This window comes from Salmo salar, chromosome 02, assembly GCF_965601325.2.
Source record: "Salmo salar chromosome 02, fSalSal1, whole genome shotgun sequence".
Classification (NCBI taxonomy): Eukaryota; Metazoa; Chordata; class Actinopteri; order Salmoniformes; family Salmonidae; genus Salmo; species Salmo salar.
The window spans coordinates 63,745,866-63,771,977 of record NC_138292.1 but is presented as its reverse complement, the minus strand read 5'-3'; the positions used below and the strand labels follow the sequence as shown (position 1 = coordinate 63,771,977).

At 44.6% G+C, this 26,112-nt stretch overlaps 1 protein-coding gene across 1 annotated transcript in view; it reads right to left on the bottom strand.

Annotated features, from left to right (window-relative positions):
* LOC106588898 (xylosyltransferase 1) overlaps positions 1 to 26,112 on the bottom strand; it is a 114,301-nt gene that overhangs the window by 47,355 nt on the left and 40,834 nt on the right. Inside the window, exon 2 of the mRNA XM_045707323.2 lies at positions 11,768 to 12,404. Coding sequence (XP_045563279.2) covers positions 11,768 to 12,404 — 637 coding nt within the window. The remainder of the gene's footprint in view (positions 1 to 11,767; positions 12,405 to 26,112) is intronic.

Sequence of the window (26,112 nt, the reverse complement as noted above, 5' to 3'; positions counted from 1 at the left end):
TGGCACACACACACACGTTTTGTATTTCTATACAAAATCCTATTTTCCCTTACCCCTAACCCTAAATCTAACCCTAACCATAAACCTTACCTTAACCCGTAACCCAAACCCTAACCACTAACCCCTTACCCTACTCCTAATTTAACCCTAACCCTAAACCTAACCCCTAACCTTAAAATAGCCTTTGTCCTCCTAGAGACGGGAGAATTTTCCTTGTTTTACTATCCTTATGGGGACTTTGGGGAATTTTAGCTCCCCACAAGGATAGACGAATCAATCCACACACACACACACACACACACACACACACACACACACACACACACACACACACACACACACACACACACACACACACACACAGTATCAGATTGAACAGTAATTGGTAGGCAGCTCGGGAGGTTCACTGGCTAGCATGGCACTAGGCTAATTGGCGGAGCGCTTCACCAAGCACTTTGAGGCTTGTGATATGTTAGCTAGCTGAACTAATGAGCCAATGTGTTGTGTGTCTCTACACCTACAGGGACGTGATAGGTCTAAAAACGCCAGACTCTGCCACCTCCCTCTTTTTCCTCTCTCCTATCGCCATCAATCTTTTAAACTGCCTCTCCCTCATCTGCTATCAGCACTCTCTCTCTCCATCATTTCATTCTTCCCTCTCTCTCGCTCCTTCATCTTGTGTAACTTCTGCAGCTCATGGTCATCCATCTCAACCAGTCATGCGAGAGGTTGGAAGAGGAGAGGAGCAGAAATGTCCTTTTAGTTTCCAATATTAAAGTCCTTTAATGCAACATCTGCTCAGTACCAACGAAGGATCCAACTGAAGTCTCATCTGACTATCTTGTACTTTGTTCTAGATGTAGGTCTTATAGAACAGAAATGCGGTTTTATTTTTTAATCAGCAAACAAGTGAATAAGCCTCGAATGATGTTACCTGCTACGTATTTAGGGGTGACCGAACATGCAAGGTCATTGGCTGACAACTGACATCAACCAATGATGATGCCGGTTCCATCCCACATATTACAACCATGTAGACATTAGACAATAGCCCAGCTAGCATATAGAGGCTCTGCTAATGCTAACATATACCCTCTCATATCCTATGGCGCCGGCGCTAACAGCTACGCGCTAACCCAGCCAACTCTTCAAGGACAGAATACCGATGAAATCAAATTGGACAATTTGTCGCTAACAAGGTTAGTGCCTCAAATTCAGATGGGTGCATCTGAGACATGGGGAGAGAGCGAGAGGGAGAGCTAACAAGGTTAGCGCCTCAAATTCAGATGGGTGCATCGGAGACATGGAGACATGGAGAGAGAGAGAGAGAGAGAGAGAGAGAGAGAGAGAGAGAGAGAGACAGAGAGAGAGAGAGAGAGGGAACAACATTGTGGCAGTCGACAGATCAGACAGAGGGAGTGAAAAATAAAAAGTGATTTCATTTAGCCGTCTGTGTTGTTACACGACGCCACCAGGAATAAGCCCTTTTCAATTTCCCCCGTCTCCTTTGATCAAACTGTCAGTTGGAGTGGGATGACGATGGTGAGTCTAGGGCAGGGCTGCCCAACCCTCTTCCTGGAAATCTACTGTCCTGTAGGTTTTCAGTCCAACCCTAAATTAGCATATCTGATTCAGCTAGTTAAGGTCTTGTTGATCAGCTAATTAGTAGAATCAGGTGTTAAATTAGGGTTGGACTGAAAACCCACAGGGCGGTAGAGCTCCAGGAAGAGGGTTGGACTGAAAACCCACAGGGCGGTAGAGCTCCAGGAAGAGGGTTGGACTGAAAACCCACAGGGCGGTAGAGCTCCAGGAAGAGGGTTGGACTGAAAACCCACAGGGCGGTAGAGCTCCAGGAAGAGGGTTGGGCAGCCCTGGTCTAGGGAGACGACATGAGCTTATTCACTGATAGACAAGCGTTGGTTTATATCTTGGGGAATATGTATCCTAGCTTACATTGCTGCACAGAACAAAGTTGCACAGTCATGGTGGACTCACAAGGTGCAGTCATGGTGGACTCACAAGGAGCAGTCATGGTGGACTCACACGGAGCAGTCATGGTGGACTCACAAGGAGCAGTCATGGTGGACTCACAAGGTGCAGTCATGGTGGACTCACAAGGAGCAGTCATGGTGGACTCACAAGGTGCAGTCATGGTGTGTTGGCACCCTATTCAAAAGTAGTGCACTTATAAGTGACTATGATGCAATTTCAGACGCAACCATTGGAATAGTCCCAGGTAGACAAGCATTACTTTCCATCTTCTGGAAGTGTAGCCTGTAGTTACCAGTAGCCTACAAGGTTACACAGTCATTGTGGGTGCACAGTGTCTGGTTATGTCTGGCCAGATGTCCATGTATCGTTCTGGCTTTTTTCTCCTTTCCTCCACATGTCCTCCATACACTCCTCTGTGTGTGTGTGTGTGTGTGTGTGTGTGTGTGTGTGTGTGTGTGTGTGTGTGTGTGTGTGTTGTTTCTTTAAACATTGATGCGTGGTGCCCACTGATGGTGGCAAGCTCACAGGTTTTGTTTACAGGAGTCTTCTGCCAACCTGCAGATGTTCAACCAGTGTACTTGGAAAAGTGTGTGTGTGCGGTGTGTATGTGTGCGGTGTGCGTGTTTGTGAGTAAGAAAGAGAGAGAAAGAAAGAGAGAGAAAGGAAGAGGGTGAGAAAGTGAAAGAATTTGTGCGTTCCTGTGTGTATCCGTCTGTCTGTGTGTGGTTGTAAGTGTGCATGTGCGTGTGTGTGTGTGTGTGTGTGTGTGTGTGTGTGTGTGTGTGTGTGTGTGTGTGTGTGTGTGTGTGTGTGTCAGTCTGTGTGTGCAAACTTGCATTTCTGTGGCCAGCTTGGCTGAACAGAATGAAAATTGGAAAGCAATTTGGTGTAAATACAAAAAGTGTCTTCCATTCTCTCGCACAAATTTCTCATCAGCCAAGAAACACATTTCTTCCCTGACTTTGATATGAATTGGAATTACTAGCTGTAAAACAACAAGAAGTGTAGTGTGCGTGTGTGTACGTGTGTATCTCTGTGTGTGTGTGTGTGCATACATCTGTGTGTGTGCATAAGTGTGTGTGTGTGTGTGTGTGTGTGTGTGTGTGTGTGTGTGTGTGTGTGTGTGTGTGTGTGTGTGTGTGTGTGGTGTGTGTGTGTGTGTGTGTGTGTGTGTGTGTGTATAAATGGTTGTGTTTGTGTGCCTAAGTCAAAACAGATTTTATTTCAGCTTCAGGGGATATTGTATTTTCCTGCTGTAAAAAGAGATGGTATACGTCCTAAATGGCTCCCTATTCCCTACATAGTGCACTACTTTTGAGCAGAACCCTATGAGCCCTGGTCAAAAGAAGTGGACGATAAAGGGATTAGTGCCATTTGGGACTCAAACATTGACAGTACATACACAGGCCATGACGACAAAACAAACAACATGTTTCAAAGGAGCCTCTATCAAGCTGTCACACGATGATTACACTATTACTATGATTGACTAACAAACAGAATGTTCTAGCAATTGTTTTTATATGATATAAAAGAGTATCTGGTCAAATATGCTCGAGTGTACCACACCCAGTATACCAAACTGTTCACACCCAGTATACCCAAATGGTTCACACCCAGTATACCCAAACGGTTCACACCCAGTATACCCAAACGGTTCACACCCAGTATACCAAACGGTTCACACCCAGTGTACCCAAACGGTTCACACCCAGTGTACCCAAACGGTTCACACCCAGTATACCAAACTGTTCACACCCAGTATACCAAACTGTTCACACCCAGTATACCCAAACGGTTCACACCCAGTATACCAAACGGTTCACACCCAGTATACCAAACTATTCACACCCAGTATACCCAAACGGTTCACACCCAGTATACCAAACGGTTCGCACCCAGTATACCCAAACGGTTCACACCCAGTATACCCAAACTGTTCACACCCAGTATACCCAAACGGTTCACACCCAGTATACCAAACAGTTCACACCCAGTATACCCAAACGGTTCACACCCAGTGTACCAAACGGTTCACACCCAGGAACAGCCTGCTCTCCAATCATTCCCCATACTACCAACCAGCCTCAATTCTTCTAAACCTTTGCAATGTGAGCATAGCTAAGTGATAGTTTTCTACAATATATGTCATTTAGCAGACACGTTTATCCAAAGTGACTTACAGTCACGCGTGCATACATTTTACGAATCAAACCCACAATTCAGGCCTTACAAATGCCATGCTCTACCAACTGAGCTACAAAGGACCACAGTCCAGAAACAACTGTATGGGCCAAAGAGTTTTCTCCCACTCTTTGGCCCATCCAGGAACAACCCCTTCCCCACATCCCACTAGAGCATTAGGCATTACTGTAGATCTGATCATTGGGCAAAGTGGAATTACTATCATACTGCTTCAACCTATCCAGTTTCTTCAGCTATACAGTCGTGGCCAAAAGTTTTGAGAATGACACAAATATTAATTTTCACAAAGTCTTCTGCCTCAGTTTGTATGATGGCAATTTGCATATACTCCAGAATGTTATGAAGAGTGATCAGATGAATTGCAATTAATTGCAAAGTCCCTCTTTGCCATGCAAATGAACTGAATTCCCAAAAAACATTTCCACTGCATTTCAGCCCTGCCACAAAAGGACCCGCTGACATCATGTCAAGTGATTCTTTCATTAACACAGGTGTGCTTGTTGATGAGGACAAGGCTGGAGATCACTCTGTCATGCTGATTGAGTTCGAATAACAGACTGGAAGCTTCAAAAGGAGGATGGTGCTTGGAATCATTGTTCTTCCTCTGTCAACCATGGTTACCTGCAAGGAAACACGTGCCGTCATCATTGCTTTGCACAAAAAGGGCTTCACAGGCAAGGATATTGCTGCCAGTAAGATTGCACCTAAATCAACCATTTATCAGATCATCAAGAACTTCAAGGAGAGTGATTCAATTTGTTGTGAAGAAGGCTTCAGGGTGCCCAAGAAAGTCCAGCAAACGCCAGGACCATCTCCTAAAGTTGATTCAGCTGCAGGATTGGGGCACCACCAGTACAGAACTTGTTCAGGAATGTCAGCAGGCAGGTGTGAGTGCATCTGCACGCACAGTGAGGCGAAGACTTTTGGAGGATGGCCTGGTGTCAAGAAGGGCAGCAAAGAATCCACTTCTCTCCAGGAAAAATATCAGGGACAGACTGATATTCTCCAAAAGGTACAGGGATTGGACAGCTGAGGACTGGGGTAAAGTCATTTTCTCTGATAAATCCCCTTTCCGATTGTTTGGGGCATCCGGAAAAAAGCTTGTCCGGAGAAGACAAGGTGAGCGCTACCATCAGTCCTGTGTCATGCCAACAATAAAGCATCCTAAGACCATTCATGTGTGGGGTTGCTTCTCAGCCAAGGGAGTGGGCTCACTCACAATTTTGCCTAAGATCACAGCCATGAATGAAGAATGGTAACAACACATCCTCCGAGAGCAACTTCTCCCAACCATCCAGGAACAGTTTGGTGACGAACAATGCCTTTTCCAGCATGATGGAGCACCTTGCCATAAGGCAAAAATGATAACTAAGTGGCTCGGGGAACAAAACATCGACATTTTGGGTCCATGGCCAGGAAACTCCCCAGACCTTAATCCCATTGAGAACTTGTGGTCAATCCTCAAGAGGCGAGCGGACAAACAAAACCCCACAAATTCTGACAAACTCCAAGCATTGATTATGCAAGAATGGGCTGCCATCAGTGAGGATGTGGCCCAGAAGTTAATTGACAGCCTGCCAGGGTGGATTGCAGAGGTCTTGAAAAAGAAGGGTCAACACTGCAAATATTGACTCTTTGCATCAACTTCATGCAATTGTCAATAAAAGCCTTTGACACTTATGAAATGCTTGTAATTACACTTCAGTATTCCATAGTAACATCTGACAAAAATATCTAAAGACACTTAAGCAGCAAACTTTGAGGAAATTAATATTTGTGTCATTCTCAAAACATTTAGCCACGACTGAACATTCTATAGGGGATAGGAGATAGGGCTTGTTTCTGGACCGGGCCTATATCTCTACAGTAAAGTCTACACAATGTACCCACCCTCTATGTTACAGTAACAGTATATCTATTAGCTCACCCTCTATGGGACAGTAACAGTATATATATTAACTCACCCTCTATGGTAAAATAACAGTATATATATTAACTCACCCTCTATGGGAAAGTAACATTAGTAAGAGTATATGAATTAACTCACCCTCTATGGTACAGTAACAGTATATCTATTAACTCACCCTCTATGGTACAGTAACATTAGTAACAGTATATCTATTAGCTCACCCTCTATGGTACAGTAACAGTATATCTATTAACTCACCCTCTATGGTACAGTAATAGTAGTAACAGTATATCTATTAACTCACCCTCTATGGTACAGTAACAGTATATATATTAACTCACCCTCTATGGTACAGTAACAGTATATATATTAACTCACCATCTATGGGACAGTAACAGTATATCTACTAACTCACCCTCTATGGTACAGTAACAGTATATCTATTAACTCACCCTCTATGGTACAGTAACAGTATATATATTAACTCACCATCTATGGGACAGTAACAGTATATCTACTAACTCACCCTCTATGGTACAGTAACAGTATATCTATTAACTCACCCTCTATGGTACAGTAACATTATATCTATTAACTCACCCTCTATGGTACAGTAACAGTATATATATTAACTCACCCTCTATGGTACAGTAACATTATATCTATTAACTCACCCTCTATGGTACAGTAACAGTATATCTATTAACTCACCCTCTATGGTACAGTAACAGTATATCTATTAACTCACCCTCTATGGTACAGTAACATTATATCTATTAACTCACCCTCTATGGTACAGTAACAGTATATATATTAACTCACCCTCTATGGTACAGTAATAGTAGTAACAGTATATCTACTAACTCACCCTCTATGGTACAGTAACAGTATATCTACTAACTCACCCTCTATGGTACAGTAACATTATATCTATTAACTCACCCTCTATGGTACAGTAACATTATATCTATTAACTCACCCTCTATGGTACAGTAACAGTATATATATTAACTCACCATCTATGGTACAGTAACAGTATATCTATTAACTCACCCTCTATGGTACAGTAACATTATATCTATTAACTCACCCTCTATGGTACAGTAACAGTATATCTACTAACTCACCCTCTATGGTACAGTAACATTATATCTATTAACTCACCCTCTATGGTACAGTAACAGTATATATATTAACTCACCCTCTATGGTACAGTAACATTAGTAACAGTATATATATATATATTAACTCACCCTCTATGGTACAGTAACAGTATATCTTTCCGATTTTGTCCTGCCGTACATACCTACACGTACGCTACGGTCACAAGACGCGGGCCTCCTAATTGTTCCTAGAATTTCTAAGCAAACAGCTGGAGGCAGGGCTTTCTCCTATAGAGCTCCATTTTTATGGAATAGTCTGCCTACCCATGTGAGAGACGCAGACTCAGTCTCAACATTTAAGTCTTTACTGAAGACACATCTCTTCAGTAGGTCCTATGATTAAGTGTAGTCTGGCCCAGGGGAGTGAAGGTGAACGGAAAGGCTGGAGCAACGAACCGCCCTTGCTGTCTCTGCCTGGCCGGTTTCCCCTCTTTCCACTGGGATTCTCTGCCTCTACCCCTATTACAGGGGCTGAGTCACTGGCTTACTGGTGTTCTTCCATGCCGTCCCTGGGAGGGGTTCGTCACTTGAGTGGGTTGAGTCACTGATGTGGTCTTCCTGTCTGGGTTGGCGCCGCCCCTTGGGTTGTGCCGTGGCGGAGATCTTTGTGGGCTATACTCGGCCTTGTCCCTGGATGGTATGTTGGTGGTTGGAAATATTCCCTCCAGTGGTGTGGGGGCTGTGCTTTGGCAAAGTGGGTGGGGTTATATCCTACCTGTTTGGCCCTGTCCGGGGGCTTCATAGGATGGGGCCACAGTGTCTCCTGACCCTTCCTGTCTCAGCCTCCAGTATTTATGCTGCAGTAGTTTATGTGTCGGGGGGCTAGGGTCAGTCTGTCACATCTGGAGTATTTCTCTTGTCTTTTCCGGTGTCCTGTGTGAATTTAAATATGCTCTCTCTAATTCTCTCTTTCTTTCTTTCTCTCTCTCGGAGGACCTGAGCCCTAGGACCATGCCTCAGGACTACCTGGCTTGATGACTCCTTGCTGTCCCCAGTTCACCTGGCCATGCTGCTGCTCCAGTTCCAACTGTTCTGCCTGCAGCTATGGAACCCTGACCTGTTCACCGGACGTGCTACCTGTCCCAGACCTGCTGTTTTCAACTCTCTAGAGACAGCAGGAGCGGTAGAGATACTCTCAAAGATCGGCTATGAAAAAGCCAACTGACACTTACTCTTGTGTTACTGACTTGTTGCACCCTCGACAACTACTATGATTATTATTATTTGACCATGCTGGTCATTTATGAACATTTGAACATCTTGGCCATGTGCTGTTATAATCTCCACCCAGCACAGCCAGAAGAGGACTGGTCACCCCTCATAGCCTGGTTCCTCTCTAGGTTTCTTCCTAGGTTTTGGCCTTTCTAGGGAGTTTTTCCTAGCCACCGTGCTTCTACACCTGATTTGCTTGCTGTTTGGGGTTTTAGGCTGGGTTTCTGTACAGCACTTTGAGATATCAGCTGATGTAAGAAGGGCTATATAAATACATTTGATATATCTATTAGCTCACCCTCTGTGGTACTGTAACAGTATATATCTATTAACTCACCCTCTATGGGACAGTAACATTAGTAACAGTATATTTATTAACTCACCCTCTATGGTACAGTAACAGTATATATATTAAATCACCCTCTATGGGACAGTAACATTAGTAACAGTATATTTATTAACTCACCCTCTATGGTACAGTAACAGTATATATATTAAATCACCCTCTATGGTACAGTAACATTAGTAACAGTATATATATATATTAACTCACCCTCTATGGGACAGTAACAGTATATATATTAACTCACCCTCTATGGGACAGTAACATTAGTAACAGTGTATATATTAACTCACCCTCTATGGTACAGTAACAGTATATACATATATTAACTCACCCTCTATGGTACAGTAACAGTAAATATATTAACTCACCCTCTATGGTACAGTAACATTAGTAACAGTATATCTATTTACTCACCCTCTATGGTACAGTAACAGTATATATATATTAACTCACCCTCTATGGGACAGTAACATTAGTAACAGTATATATATTAACTCACCCTCTATGGTACAGTAACAGTAAATATATTAACTCACCCTCTATGGGACAGTAACATTATATATATTTACTCACCCTCTATGGTACAGTAACAGTATATATATTAACTCACCCTCTATGGTACAGTAACAGTATATCTATTTACTCACCCTCTATGGTACAGTAACAGTATACATATTAACTCACCCTCTATGGTACAGTAACAGTGTATCTATTAACTCACCCTCTATGGTACAGTAACAGTATATATATTAACTCACCCTCTTTGGGACAGTAACAGTATATATATTAACTCACCCTCTATAGGACAGTAACATTAGTAACAGTATATATATTAACTCACCCTCTATAGTACAGTAACAGTATATCTATTAACTCACCCTCTATGGGACAGTAACATTAGTAACAGTATATATACATTAACTCACCCTCTATGGGACAGTAACAGTAAATATATTAACTCACCCTCTATGGTACAGTAACATTAGTAACAGTATATATATTAACTCACCCTCTATGGTACAGTAACATTAGTAACAGTATATATATTAACTCACCCTCTATGGTACAGTAACAGTAAATATATATATTAACTCACCCTCTATAGTACAGTAACAGTATATCTATTAACTCACCCTCTATGGTACATTAACAGTATATCTATTAACTCACCCTCTATGGGACAGTAACATTAGTAACAGTAGATATATTAACTCACCCTCTATGGTACAGTAATAGTATATCTATTAACTCACCCTCTATGGTACAGTAACAGTATATCTATTAACTCACCCTCTATGGTACAGTAACAGTATATCTATTAACTCACCCTCTATGGTACAGTAACTATATATATATATATATATATTAACTCACCCTCTATGGTAGAGTAACAGTATATATATTAACTCACCCTCTATGGTACAGTAACATTAGTAACAGTATATCTATTTACTCACCCTCTATGGTACAGTAACAGTATATATATATTAACTCACCCTCTATGGGACAGTAACATTAGTAACAGTATATATATTAACTCACCCTCTATGGTACAGTAACAGTAAATATATTAACTCACCCTCTATGGGACAGTAACATTATATATATTTACTCACCCTCTATGGTACAGTAACAGTATATATATTAACTCACCCTCTATGGTACAGTAACAGTATATCTATTTACTCACCCTCTATGGTACAGTAACAGTATACATATTAACTCACCCTCTATGGTACAGTAACAGTGTATCTATTAACTCACCCTCTATGGTACAGTAACAGTATATATATTAACTCACCCTCTTTGGGACAGTAACAGTATATATATTAACTCACCCTCTATAGGACAGTAACATTAGTAACAGTATATATATTAACTCATTAACTCACCCTCTATGGTACAGTAACAGTATATCTATTAACTCACCCTCTATGGGACAGTAACTATATATATATATATATATATATATATATATATATATATATATATATATATATATATATACAGTAAATATATATATTAACTCACCCTCTATGGTACAGTAACAGTATATATATTAACTCACCCTCTATGGTACAGTAACAGTATATATATTAACTCACCCTCTATGGTACAGTAACAGTATATATATTAACTCACCCTCTAAGGTACAGTAACAGTATATATATTAACTCACCCTCTATGGTACAGTAACATTAGTAACAGTATATATATATATTAACTCACCCTCTATGGTACAGTAACAGTATATATATTAACTCACCCTCTATGGGACAGTAACTAGATATATATATATTAACTCACCCTCTATGGGACAGTAACATATATATATATTAACTCACCCTCTATGGTACAGTAACATTATATATATTAACTCACCCTCTATGGTACTCTATGGTACAGTAACAATAATCTATTAGCTCACCCTCTATGGTACAGTAACAGTGTATATATTAACTCACCCTCTATGGGACAGTAACAGTGTATATATTAACTCACCCTCTATGGGACAGTAACTATATATATATATTAACTCACCCTCTATGGGACAGTAACATTATATATATTAACTCACCCTCTATGGTACTCTATGGTACAGTAACAATAATCTATTAGCTCACCCTCTATGGTACAGTAACAGTGTATATATTAACTCACACTCTATGGTACAGCAACAGTATATATATATTAACTCACCCTCTATGGTACAGTAACAGTATATCTATTAACTCACCCTCTATGGGACAGTAACAGTGTATCTATTAACACACCCTCTATGTTACAGCAACAGTGTATATATTAACTCAACCTCTATGTTACAGTAACAGTGTATATATTAACTCACCCTCTATGGTACAGTAACATTACTAACAGTGTATATATTAACTCACCCTCTATGGGACAGTAATAGTAGTAACAGTATATATATTAACTCACCCTCTATGGGACAGTAGCGGGTGACCTTCTCAGGCATCAGTTGACCTTCCTTGTGTCTGCAGTACACTTCAGCTATCTGCTGCCGGCACTCCTTGGTCTTGGCTCTGGACAGAGCCGAAATGGCTTCCTTCCCACTGATCTCACACTTGGGCGGCTGGTCGTAAACGACCTCCAATGGAGCCGCAGTCGCCTGCTTCCTGGTTTGATGTGGGTGTTGGTGTCTATGTTGAGTCTGGGGGTGGGACTGCGACTGGGGGTAAGTCTGAGCCTGACCCTGGCTCTGTGGCTGTAAAGAGTGGCTGTGGTGGTTCCTGGAGCCCACCCCGGCTCCAACCGCTTTCGGGCCCACAGGAAGTGAGCCATTCTGGGCTACGGCTCGTCCGTACTGGAGGACCTCGTTGGAGCTCCGGCTGAGAATCGGAGCGTTATCCTTCCAGGTTGCTTGTTCGGCATGGGCCTTCTCCTGCAGCCTCTCCGTGCGTTTGTTACTGTTAGCGCCCCCTGGGGGCTGGCGCTGGGGCTGCGAACGGGCGCCAAAGTTACTATTGTCTATGTTCTCAAAGTCTTTGGGCACAGAGTTCTCATTGTTGCTGTCCACTCTGACTTTCTCCTTGGGGCGGTGGGAATAGTAGCCATCCTGTGAGAAGAGGAAAGGGAGAGAGCAGATTAGTTTCATTGTTGTTGGTTTTTATTTGAACGTAATTTAGTTAGGAATGATGGGAGAAGGGAAGAATGGAGTACAGGAGAGAGAAGGGGGAATGAGGAGGGGGAGGAAAGAGGAGAAGGAAAGATAGGAGGAAAGGGTTAGAGGTGGGGGAAAGGCTGAGGAAAGGGGGAAGGAGAGAGAAGGAGGGGAAAGAGAGAAAGAGAAGGGGAGGAAAGAGAAGGATAGATAATGAGAGAAGAGGGGGGAGGGGATAGGGGGGCACAAACAAGCAGAACCAGATCTGTGGTGAGTGAGTCAGTGAGGCGCATATCAAATGTCAGATTACCAATCAACACGCCACACACACCAAGCAGCTTAACAGAACCAAGAGGCATGAAATTAAGTAGCATTAACTTATTGACTCCCTCCGCTCCCTGCCACAACACAACAAGGTGCAACCTGACTGGCTGACTGGGCCTATCGCCACGGTGACGACGGGGACGAGGACTACTTTCTGTTGCTGTGTGCGTGTCATCATCAGATTAGTACCGATTTCAATTAACTTTTCCCCTGACGTGCCAGTCACCCCGTAAACAGATTACCAAGGGGGATAAAGCACCGCAATGTGATTTTGTGTGTGTGTGTGTGTGTGTGTGTGTGTGTGTGTGTGTGTGTGTGTGTGTGTGTGTGTGTGTGTGTGTGTGTAAGCATTCAGGGAACACACGTATTCTCTGTTTCCACATTCTCCGGAGCCACGTGATGATTATGGAATTACAATAGTGTGGCGTGTGAAAAGGAGGCAGTGTGTGTGTCGCCGCCGGGTGTGTGTGTGTGTGTGTGTTTGCAGCCCCTGTTTGTGTGCTTTGAGCCAAGATCTGAATGTACAATTTTCCCATCTTTCCACCAGAACAAGCCGAGAGAGTGGGAGGGATGGAGAGAGTGAGAGGGGGATGACAAGGAGGAGAGGAGAGGTTGACATGCGGGACATGCGGGAGAGTTCTGCCGCACCTCGGAAGCACTCGCTTCACTAAAATTCCCCGAAGCATCAAATGGGACAGGCGAGAGAGCTTCCTCTGCCTACCTGGCTGAGACACCGTGAAACACGCACACTTCGCTAGACAGGCAGAGAGCGAGAGAGGAGAGCAAATGTGTGTGTGTGTGTGTGTGTGTGTGTGTGTGTGTGTGTGTGTGTGTGTGTGTGTGTGTGTGTGTGTGTGTGTGAGAGAGAGAGAGAGGAAGGGCAAAGAACAACGGCGGTGGGAGAGGATATAGAGCTCCAGTACAAGCTGAGGCACTTGATGTGTCTCTCTGTTTACAGTCACAGCTAATAGAGAGAGAGAGAGGTGAGAGAGGTGAGAGGTGATAGAGAGAGGATAGAGAGAGAGAGAGAGAGGTGACAGAGAGGGAGAGAGAAAGAGAGAGGTGAGAGAGAGTGAGAGAGAGAGAGAGAGAGAGAGAGAGGTGACAGAGAGAGAGAGAGCGAGAGAGTGAAATGGAGAGCAAGACATTCACAGAGCAGGAGATTCAGGCAGAGAATGAGTGAAAGCGAGCAAATGAGAGAGAGAAGAGCAGTGAAAAGGATAGAGAGAGAAGAGAGGGAGCAAGGAGCGAGAAAAGCAAGACGTTGAGAGAGAGTGAGAGAAAAAGAGAGAGAGGTGAAAAGGAGAGACCGATATGGTAATGCACGTCTCTCCCCTAAAGCCAGCCTGTTATCAGCACATCAACCTCTTCTCTCTGCAAACACCTTATGTCTGAGCCTATTACAGAGGTGGAAGACTGAGACAAGACAAGTAGGGAGACAGAAGAGGAGGGAGGGAGGGAGAGAGAGAGAGGGGTAGGGGGGTGGAGAGAGGGGAAGGGCGGGCATTTTTGTGAGATTTATGATAGATCTTCCTAATCGTTTGCATAACATTCTCACTGTCAGTTCTCTCTCTCAATTCAATTCAATTCAATTCAATTCAATTCAATTCAATTAAAAGGGTCTTTATTGACATGGGAAACATATGTTTACATTGCCAAAGCAAGTGGAATAAACGCTAAACAAAAATGAGAAGAAACAACAACAAAACAAAAACCCTGAAAATGTAAATGAACAGTAAACATTTCCCTCACAAAAGTACAGCTGCGTACAGTGTTTTAACAATCTCTCAATTCAATTGGCTTTATATGCATGGGAAACGTGTTTACATTGACAAGCAAGTGAAATAGACAATCCACAAAAATTGAAATAAACAAAGGAAAATAAACAATCAGAAATGAACAGTAAACATTACACTCGTAAAAGTTTGACTACGTACCGTACAGTGTTGCAACAATGTGCAAATAGCTGAAGTACCTTCTTCATTACACCCACTGATTCTCTTAAACCTCAACCTCATTCAAATCACCTCCAACCCACCTGCTGACACAACTGGGTCACCTCCTCTCTTCTCCTCTGTGTGTGTGTGTGTGTGTGTGTGGGGCGGTTCACAGCTGCTGTGTTATACCGGCTGAGGTAATACACGTTAGAAGCTGTAAATCCTTCATGTAACAGCAGCCCTACACTACCGATCACCTTAAAAATATCCACTCGCCCAAATTCAAAGAGACCGCTTCTAGGGGCTAATCCAAAGTACGCTAGTCATAGGATGTTTTAGGGCGTTTAAAAGAGTACGGGGGTAGGAGAGAGAGAATATAGAAAGGGAGAGGAGTAGAGTTAAAAAGAGCACGTTTGCCCTGGATTAGCAGATATCCCTGGCTTTGCGTGGGCCGTGAGAGACATGAGAAGAAGGGACACGGTTGGAATCGCAGGAAAGCCCAAATCCAAACGCATTAAATCTGTTGTCTTCATCTTTTAACTGTCTCTATTTGAAAGAGAAAAGTGTCGAGCCCAGCAGCACAGCAGGCCTCTGGCTAAATCAACAGGGTTGTTCTCTGATCTGCGAATCAGTGGATTTAATAAGGCATTTCTGCATTCAAAAGTATAAAAAAACATGTATAAAATACAGCCCCCGGTGTATGAAACCAGGGGGTGAATATGATTCACACGTGGAGAAATAAATACTTCTGTTCCTCTGTTCTTCTCTCTATCTCTGTCTCCTTCCGATTCCTCTCCCTCTCTGATCCCTAGTTTCCTTCCTCTCTCTCTTTCTACTGCCCTTCATTTTGCTCTCTCTCTCTCTCTCTCTCTCTCTCTCTCTCTCTCTCTCTCTCTCTCTCTCTCTCTCTCTCTCTCTCTCTCTCTCTCTCTCTCTCTCTCTCTCTCTCTCTCTCTCTCTCTCTCTCTCTCTCTCTCTCTCTCTCTCTCTCTCTCTCTCTCTCTCTCTCTCTCTCTCTCTCTCTCTCTCTCTCTCTCTCTCTCTCTCTCTCTCTCTCTCTCTCTCTCTCTCTCTCTCTCTCTCTCTCTCTCTCTCTCTCTCTCGGGACAAAGCAGGGGGCTCTTAGAAAGGAAAAGTAGGGGAAATGGTCAATTAATAGCCCAGGGATGGTGAGGCTAGGCCATTAGGGTGTGTGTGTGTGCTTGGTTATCGATCGCTAGGGGGAATCTGTCTTATCCTACACAGCGTGCTTTGGGGAGGCCAAGCCCGGTTCGCCTGACACGCGGTCGCTTACTAAACCCCCTCGCCCCTCTCGGCCCCAATCGCTCAGCTAGAGAGAATGCAAGCAGGTAAAAGGATAAACGTTCGGGCTATCCATCATTGCAGGTAGCAGGGCTGGGGCAATGGAGTGAGGGACCGAGGCTGAAACTCTGACTGAACCACCCCCACCTACAAGGGATGGTTTGGTCCATTTGTCATACTGTACACCTCATACCGGCTCATTCCATTTACCCCATTTCCTTTACCACAGGGGAGAGAGGGAGATACTTCATCTGGCCTGCTCCCCCCTCCTCCATTCCCCAATCTCCTTTCAACCTCATATCTCTCACACCACAGCTGCTCAGGCATACCCACTCTCCCTCTCCTCCTCCCCTCATCTCTCACTCCAGGGGGGAAATCTGTTCATTTCTCAAATTCTACCTGCACACTGGCACTACCCTTCCCTCCCTCCTTCCCTCCATCCTCCATCCCTATTGTCATTTACTGTACTGGTCCCCTGGTGAACCTTAGCTGCAACACTGAACACATCACTTTAAATCTGGCCCTCCTTTTACTGGCTATTTCTCCCACATGGGGCCAACTCAGATGAGCTGTGGCTCCCATACACACTCAATCAACTGCTACCTGACAAATCGTTCTCTCTCACACCGCACGCACGCACGCACACACACACACACACACACACACACACACACACACACACACACACACACACACACACACACACTCCATCTATCGGTTAACTACAGCTGTTTCTATCTCTTTTTCTCTGCAGAGAAACATGCCATCTCTGCAAGGCTATGATGGAACTGGCCCTTTGGGTAATGAGGAGAGCTGGTCAGTAATGGGGGAAACATTCAGTAATAAGCGTTCCTGTACTGATGAAAATCAGCAGCACTTACATTACAATTTGTAATACACTAGCTACAATGCTAAAGTAAGCCTCTGTTTGTAAGGTTGGGATACTGAAACATCAACTATGAGGTGACACTAAAGAATGAGAACATGGAGCTCCAGAAGTAAACCCAGAGACGGAAGAGCAAGAGAGACATCCCACGCGCTAATCTATTCTGGTTCATATACAGCCAATGAACTAAACAGACCAGACCCAGCTGCTAATGCATTGGTGCCTATGGGAAAGCCACCCCGTTAAGCAGACCAGTCCGGAACTGACCATTTTCTCAGATTGGTAAACGGCCTGAGTGGGACATCTTCATTTATCCACTATCTTTGGCAAACCATCATCTCAAATCAGTTCACACATCAGTCTCCTGCCTATCTGCCTCGTCAGACATGACTAATCAAACTGGCCTGCTGTAGGTTAGCAGGCCACACATGACACGTGCTGCTGGATCATTCATCATGTGTTTAGCTGGTCGCGGTGATCAGGCACTCTGTGGGGCAGCCTCAGTCATCAGTCTCCCCTGCTGTGTCGTTAAAGCTCTTTCTTAATTACCTAGATTTAAAAAGCGCTGATCCCTGTGCCGGCCCGCTTCCTGTTACGAACCACGGACGCTGGCTACAAACATGTATTCATTTGTATACTTAGAGTTTACTTAGAGCACAGGAGGCTGCTGAGGGGAGGACGCTTGATATTAATGGCTGGAACTGAGCGAATGGAATCAAAACCTGGAAACCATGTGTTGGATGTATTTGATACCATTCCACTCATTCCGCTCCAGCCATCACCACGAGTCCGTCCTCCCCAATTAAGGTGCCACCAACCTCCTGTGACTTAGAGCACACTGAGTATGTTGCAAGAGCTATCAACCTTGGTTAAAGACATAGGATAAGAGCTGTGTCTTTTAGTTGATGCTTAAAGTGCTTTCAACATTTTACAATGTGCTTTTAACTTATACCTGAACATTGTTTTTCCGGAACATTACGGCGTGCCCACCTCTCATTTTCTCCCTCCCTCCCTCCCTCTCTCTGCCTATTTCTGTTCTCTCTCTCTTTCCCTCCCTCCCTCTGCCTATTCTCTCTTTCATGGCTTCGGCTGAAGGAATGTTGGTCACATGCATTGTGTGCGTGTGTGTGTGTGTGTGTGTGTGTGTGTGTGTGTGTGTGTGTGTGTGTGTGTAGCCATGCTGAATGAGCTGCGAGAGTCTTTGGTATTCGCGGCTGCACACACACACACACACACACACACACACACACACACACACACACACACACACACACACACACACACACACACACACACACACACACGCACACACACACACACACACACACACACACACACACACACACACACACTTCAATAAATACCTTTCAGATAGAGTGTGTGTGGTACTGGTACACTGAAAATGTGAGGTGTTATGCCACCAATCTTGTGACTGTGAAAAATACGCAGCAATTTCAGAAACACTCCAGGAGAGGAAATGGTCCTCGAGACTGGCTTCTCTCTTTGCAAAGAGAGATGTTTACTTCAGAAAACACATCCATTACAAAGTAGCCTGTATTCAACTAAACAACATAGCTCTTTAGGGCAACTTCAAGTGGACAAGTCTTTCCACGCTCCCCTTCTATCTAGAATGCAAAGAAGTAACTAGTTGCTTCTCAAAAATACAAACTGAACTTCTCAGAAAAGCTTTTTCAGCTAATTTGGGGATTTAAAATAGCCCAACTTCAAAGGCTACTGTAATTCCGGTAATTAATGTAAAAAATGTGGACATTTTCAACGTCTGGTGTTGGGACATTTTCATGTGTCAATTATGTGGCCGTAATGTAGCCTTCAAACTGGGCAAACTAAACATCTCAGTCCAAAAACCCAGAATCTGGAACTATCAACTAAAACTTCCTCAAAAAAGATACATAGAGAAAAATCAATCCACTTCCTTTAAAAACCAAACACTTCCCACACACTTTATAACAATTTCAATATAAAAAGATATAAAAAAAGATACATATATACATATATATATGAAAAAGCCCCATTGAGAAACAGGAGGAACCAGTGTGGAGAGGCTGATTTGCAGTACAGATAGGAAGTAGAGGTATTAATATGATTCCCTATAGGGGAGCTCCTACTTAAAGATATTCCTTAAGCAGGTTTACTAGAGTGAAAATGAAAGATAAGGGTCTGCTTCCCAAATGGCTCCCTATTCCCTACATAGGGCTCTGGTCAAAAGTAGTGCACTGTGGGCACTGGTCAAAAGTAGTACACTACATATGGAATAGGGTGCAATTTGGGACGTATCGGGGGTATTCTGGAGCTCTCTGGGAGTTCACTTGTCTCTGGGCAATCTCCAGTCTACAGCTGGAAATGTCCCCTCAGACTTTCCATAACATGTATTAGTCCTACAGCAATCTACAGCTGGATATGTCTGCAGCCACTAAAGACTGTAGCCGTCATGTACTCCAGACTGTATCATATGTATAAGTCATGTGCAGTAGTATTTACAGAGGATATTACATTGGGGTCAATTATATTTCAACTCCCCCTGACAGTTGAGGAAATTGAATTGAAAGTGACTTGGTGATGTGAAAATTGCCTGTGATTCATAGAAATGACATTTCGGTTCATTTTATTTCACGGAGTTGAAAAACACCCTGAATGATCCATTCTATTTAACACGGTAATATAGGATGTAGTTAGCACTTCAATGAAATCAAATAAATGTTAAAAAATGAAGGGAGGTAGGCAGGATTCAAGACTTCCTTTGTCTCATTATGTTGCCTTCTCAATAAGGGAAGTCTATATCAGAGCAGTTTACATGGCCGGATTACAACACAAACACACACACACACACACACACACATCCCCCCTCCCACATACACACACCCAGCCTCCTCTCTCCTCCATGCAGTGCCAGCCTCACACATCCCCAGGCCAGAGGGAGAAAGTGACAGTATAGAGGTGACAGTGGCGGCCAGCCACAGACAAACACATGGGGCCACCCAGAGGGACACATAGGACAGAGACTGGGGTCAGACATCCAGCCTCCATACCAGGCCTGGCCAGTGACGACAACAATCCTGGACCAGAGAGTCCACTGTTTCCCCATACTGTACATAGAGTAAAATATCACTATATTCTCCATAAACCTTCTACCTCCCCCTCTTTCTCCCATCTCAATGAACCATGGGACTTACCATATGACAGTGAAAATAAATCAGTCTGGCATCAAATCATGTGTCTCTATCTCTCAAGGGGCATAAAGGACCCTTAAAAGACCATGAGAAGATACTGTCAATTCACCCCTAATGTTCCCCCTACTCTCTCTCTCTCCTTCCCATAAAACCAGTGGCCCTTCACATCGAAGCAGCTCTCAATAGACCCTCGTCACATGACCCGAGTCGTATCTCACCAAGGGCACCATAGAACCATCTTGTCTCTCTCTGTGGAACAGGCCCAGCCGTGAAATGACACCGCTATTTAATCAATTGGGAATCGTGAAATTTCACACAAGAGGAACCTCTTTTCTTCTTCTCTGCTCCTTGACAGTGATTGAACCGCACAGCCATGGCCATTCCATTCACCACGGTGCGATGTGACAGTGGGAGGAGGAGGAGAGATAATCTCCCTACGACATCATCAAGTCCCCTTTAAAAGAAGCTCTGGTGTGGTTATTGTTCACTTTACAGGAAGGCTACTCCAGCTGACATATAGAGGAGATGTGTGTGTGTGGGGGGGGGGGGGTTGTGTGTTCATGCTAATGTGTGAGGAGTAGGGGGTACAATGCATAGAACCAGGGAGCCCTTCCCCCAACAACAACAAAGGCCCAGGCAGGGGACAGAGAGTAGGGGGGATGAGGGAGGGTTTGTGTGAGAGACTGACAGAGAGAGGGGCTTTGGTGAATTCTCCCAATCTCCCCCCGCTTCAGTGCACTGGTGGGAAAGCAGTTTGAAAGCTGTTTTGACTGTGTGTGTGTGTGTGTGTGTGTGTGTGTGTGTGTGTGTGTGTGTGCGTGTGTGTGAGTGTGAGTGTGTGTGTGTGTGTCTGTGTGTTTGTGTTGACTTTGTGATGTCCGGTCTGTAGTCACTGTGTCAGTGGGCATTACTGGCATTCAACGAGCATGACCCACAAGCTCAGCGTGGCATCATGTGCCTGTGCCCAAGAACATTAAGGTAACCTGCCTAAATGACTACCGACCGTAGCACTCACATCTGTAGCCATGAAGTGCTTTGGAAGGCTGGTCATGGCTCACATCAACACCAACATCCCAGAAACCCCAGACTCACACATCACACATCTCACACAATTTGCATACCGCCCCAACAGATCCACAGATGGTGCAGTCTCTATTGCACTCCACACTGCCCTTTCCCACCTGGACAAAAGGAACATATATGTGAGAATGCTATTCATTGACTACAGCTCAGTGTTCAACACCATAGTGCCCTCAAAGCTCATCAATAAGCTAAGGACCCTGGGACTAAACACCTCCCTCTGCAACTGGATCCTGGACTTCCTGACGGGCCGCCCCCAGGTGGTACAGGTAGGTAACAACACATCTGCCACGCTGATCCTCAACACAGGGGCCCCTCACGGGTGCGTGCTCAGCCCCCTCCAGTACTCCCTGTTCACTCATGACTGCACGGCCAGGCACGACTCCAACACCATCATTAAATTTGCTGATGACACAACAATGGTAGGCCTGATCACCGACAACAACGAGACAACCTATAGGGAGGAGGTCAGAGACCTGGCCGTGTGGTGCCAGCACAACAACCTCTTCCTAAATGTGATGAAGACAAAGGAGATGATTGTGGACTACAGGAAAAAGAGGACCGAGCACGCCCCCATTCTCATCGACGGGGCTGCAGTGGAGCAGGTTGAGAGCTTCAAGTTCCTTGGTGTCCACATCACCAACAAACTAACGGGCACAACAAAACCTATTGCCCCCTCAGGAGACTGAAAAGATTTGGCATGGGTCCTCAAATCCTCAAAAGGTTCTACAGCTGCACCATCGAGAGCATCCTGACTGGTTGCATCACTGCCTGGTATGGCAACTGCTCGGCCTCCGACCGCAAGGCACTACAGAGGGTAGTGCGAACGGCCCAGTATATCACTGGGGCCAAGCTTTCTGCCATCCAGGACCTCTATACCAGGCGGTGTCAGAGGAAGGCCCTAAAAATTGTCAAAGACTCCAGCCACCTTAGTCATAGACTGTTCTCTCTGCTAACGCACAGCAAGCGGTATCAAAGCGCCAAGTCTAGGTCCAAGAGGCTTCTAAACCGCTTCTACCCCCAAGCCATAAGACTCCTGAACATCTAGTCAAATGCCCCCCCCCCCCCCCCCCCCCCACCACCACCACTCTCTGCTGTCATCTATGTATAGTCACTTTAATAAGTCTACCTACATGTACATACTACCTCAACTAACCGGTGCCCCCGCACATTGACTCTGTATCGGTACCCCCCCTGTATATAGTCTCCACATTGACTCTGTACCGGCAACTATTTTTTTTACTGCTTTAATTACTTGTTACTTTTATCTCTTATTCTTATCCATATTTTTTGAAACTGCACTGTTGGTTAGGGGCTCATAAGTAAGCATTTCACTGTAAGGACTACACCTGTTGTATTCGACGCATGTGACTAATAACATTTGATTTGATCATCGCCATGACGACACCACATAGGACAACAAGACAGTATTGAGGAACTACTTAAAAATGTACTGTAGGCTATAGGAGTACACTTTTCACTTAATCAAATTAAGATGGAACACTTTTTGATTTAATAACATTTACATAAAGACACATTTCAAATCAAAGTAACTTTTTAATTTGATTAAATATAGACTATTAATATAGTTGACCTCGGAAAGACAGATGGTGTTAAAAAGAGGATCCATTCATTCTCTATTCCTCCTGTGTCAGTTTGTGTGTGTGTGTGTGTGTGTGTGTGTGTGTGTGTGTGTGTGTGTGTGTGTGTGTGTGTGTGTGTGTGTGTGTGTGAGTGAGAGGAGCATGCTAATGCTCTGCAAACATTATAAATATTTTAAGTTCCACTTTCACATCCCGCCTTATGCAACCGGACCAGCCTAAATTATATTTTATATCACATAATTAACACATGATTTGAAGTAGTTCTGTCAGTTCCTCCATGTCATTATGTTTTATTTGTGGTATTACCCAGCTTGATTTAATACAAAAAAACAAAAGAAATACTTTAATTCTAATTAATGCCATTTCATAGGAACCTATTTGTCTCCGACTTGCAAATATTCACTGTTTTAAAATCAACCTATTCCAACTTCACATGTTGTGGTCAGAGCCCTTAGTTGTGCACCTTTGTAACAATGGATGGGTTCTCTCCAGAGACCCCATGAGGTCAGCATAATGCCTTGGCCATCATCATTCACACTAAACCCAACAATGCAATTTACAATACATCCTCAGAGGAATGCTATCGCTTACCTAGCTACCTAAAACCTCAAAACTGGTGTGTGTGTGTGTGTGTACAGGTCATGCGTCCACAGGGCTGGAACGGAACGAGTGATACAGATCAGAAGGAAAGAAGGAAATGCAAAGACGAGTGCAGGATAAGCAGTAAAGAACCCCGACTAGACGCAACAGCTAAAAACGAGTGATGAACGGGTGATGACATCAACCTCTCCTGACAATCCTTAAAACTTCCAAATGATCGAAAGATGGAGCCGCGGAGCATAATAAATCACAGGCGGAGGTACGCTGCCTTCCAAGTGCTACGGCTTTGTCCCAAATGGCACCCTATAGGCCCACATGGCTCTGGTCAAAAGTAGTGCACACTATAGGGAATAGGGTGCCATTTGGGACACACTTAGATCTTTCCCTGTTCTCCCTCGGGTCCTGTTTGTCTTCATACGACGTGACGGAGTGCCCAGAATACTAAATATGACCATACACCAACGCACAGGACAGACAGATCATTTGTTTTGTTACTAGTCGTATATTTAAAAAGCAATTATGTTCCTTCAATGTTCAACCCGTGTCCCTTTTAAGTCAGGCTGAAGTTCTTGATGTAAAGAAGTTTGAGCAAGACCAACTTCTGTGTTCAGGTATAGGCTGCTTTTCAGCAACCTTGACAATTGAATCTCCCTATTGCCTGTAGGCCAATATAGGCCAATATACAGTAGACAGGAGTTGTGACTGCTGGAGGTAGAGCAATCCCATAATACTCGTCTCCAGGGGCAAGCTGGTCACCTTGCCTGTGATTTGTGGCTTGCACCCTCCTGGAGTGGGGTGAGGATCAATCACTAGCACTAAGCCCTGACTGGACTAAGTGGATTGTCTTCATCAAGCCTGGGTCACATGACGGGGGCTAGGGAGGGATGAAGGAGGGATGAAGGGAGGGAAGGATGGTTTCCATGTATTTGATGCCATTCCATTTGCTCCGTTCCAGCCATTAAGGGAGCTGTCCTCCCTTCAGCAGCCTATGGTAGGCACGACGTATAAAACATATTTTGGGGGGATAAAAGCTTTGGTTGAAAGAGTCTGCTAAATGACCATGCTAAAAGGTTGAACAGCATTCTGCACCCGGAGGTGGGTGATTTCCTCCTAGCTAAACTGAAGGACTATTCCATTCCATCAGTGTGTTAGTTCTGGTTCCAACCCATTGTCTTCTCTCAACCACTAATTCTGTGTTCCCTAAACAGCCTCTGACCACGAACAGCTGTTCTTCACACATCCTCAGGCTTTGTAACTTCTCTAGATCAATGGACACCTGTAGCCAGAAGGGAGACGATTGTAGACCCTGGCTGCCACACCTGCACAACAAGTCACAACACCTTGCTCTGAGACACACACACACTGCACCCACCCACCCACACACACACACACACACACACACACACACACACACACACACACACACAACCCAGAGTTAGGGGAGTTAGCTAGAGGAGTTAAAGGGATGCATCAGTAACATTGTGGGTATTCATTTCCTCTGTCTCGGCTGGAAGTACAGGGCCATGCCAAGGCTGAGGCTCAGCCCTGTTAGAGGCGCCCGATGCTGGCTGCCAACCGGCCCAGAAATTTGGGGAGGAGAGGGGAGGGGAGGACTGTGTGTGTGTGTGTGAGGGGGGGGGGGGGCTGTAGCTAATGAAAGACATCATTGGCAGCCCTCAGACATACTCCTCTCCCACACACCCCATTCAAAAGTAGTGTGTGTGTGTGTACGCATTTGTGCATGGGTGCGTGCATGCATGCGTGCGATAAATGTGTGTTTGCACTAACGTGTGTATGTAATTATGGTCTGTCTGTCACAGAGTGGCCCGAGGCCTAAGGTCCCCTGCTTGGCTAGAGAATTTTGAGCAGTGCCAGTTTTGACCCCCCTGCTTCCTACTTACCTCCTTCCTTCTCTCCCTCCATCCCTCCCCAGCCTGGAGAAGTACCAGAATGATTCAGCCATCTCTCTCTCGCTCCCTCCCTCTCTCTCTCTCCCCTTCTCTCTGCCTCTCTCTCTCCCTCCTCAGCCTAGAGGGGTACCAAAAGAACCCAAGCAGCCAGCCCCCTCCCTTTCCATTTTTTCTCTCTCTCCATCCCTCCATTCCAGCCTGGTTGTGCACCTGATGTACCCAGCCAGCCAACCCCCTCTGAGCTGAAGATGTAGCCTGGCACGGACCAGAGACCAGAGACCAGAGACCAACACAGAACAGAGCAGGACAGATGCATGCTGATTGGCACAAAGTTTAAAAACACAAACACTCAGAGTGGACAACACGCATTATGGAGGCATGAGGAGTTGGAGATTGGTGCAACAAACACACACATGAGTGGAAGTGCACACACAATCACACACTCACACACACACACACACACACACACACACAAACACACACACACACACACACACACAAGCCCAGGGAGAAAACTCTCTCTACACATGATGAAAGGAAACAACACTGGCTCGTCTCGTTCCAATTTCATCATCACTGTTTTTCTCCGTCTCAATAAATCGGCCCTTAAAAACCCATCCTAGCCTTTATAGTCTAACACACACACACACACACACACACACACACACACACACACACACACACACACACACACACACACACACACACACACACACACACACACACACACACACACACACACCTCTCCACCGAGCCAGGAGAGGCATTCTCAGGCTTGTGCCATCTGTCCTACCCATCTCTTTCGGCCTCGCCGCCAGGCCACCAGTGAGTG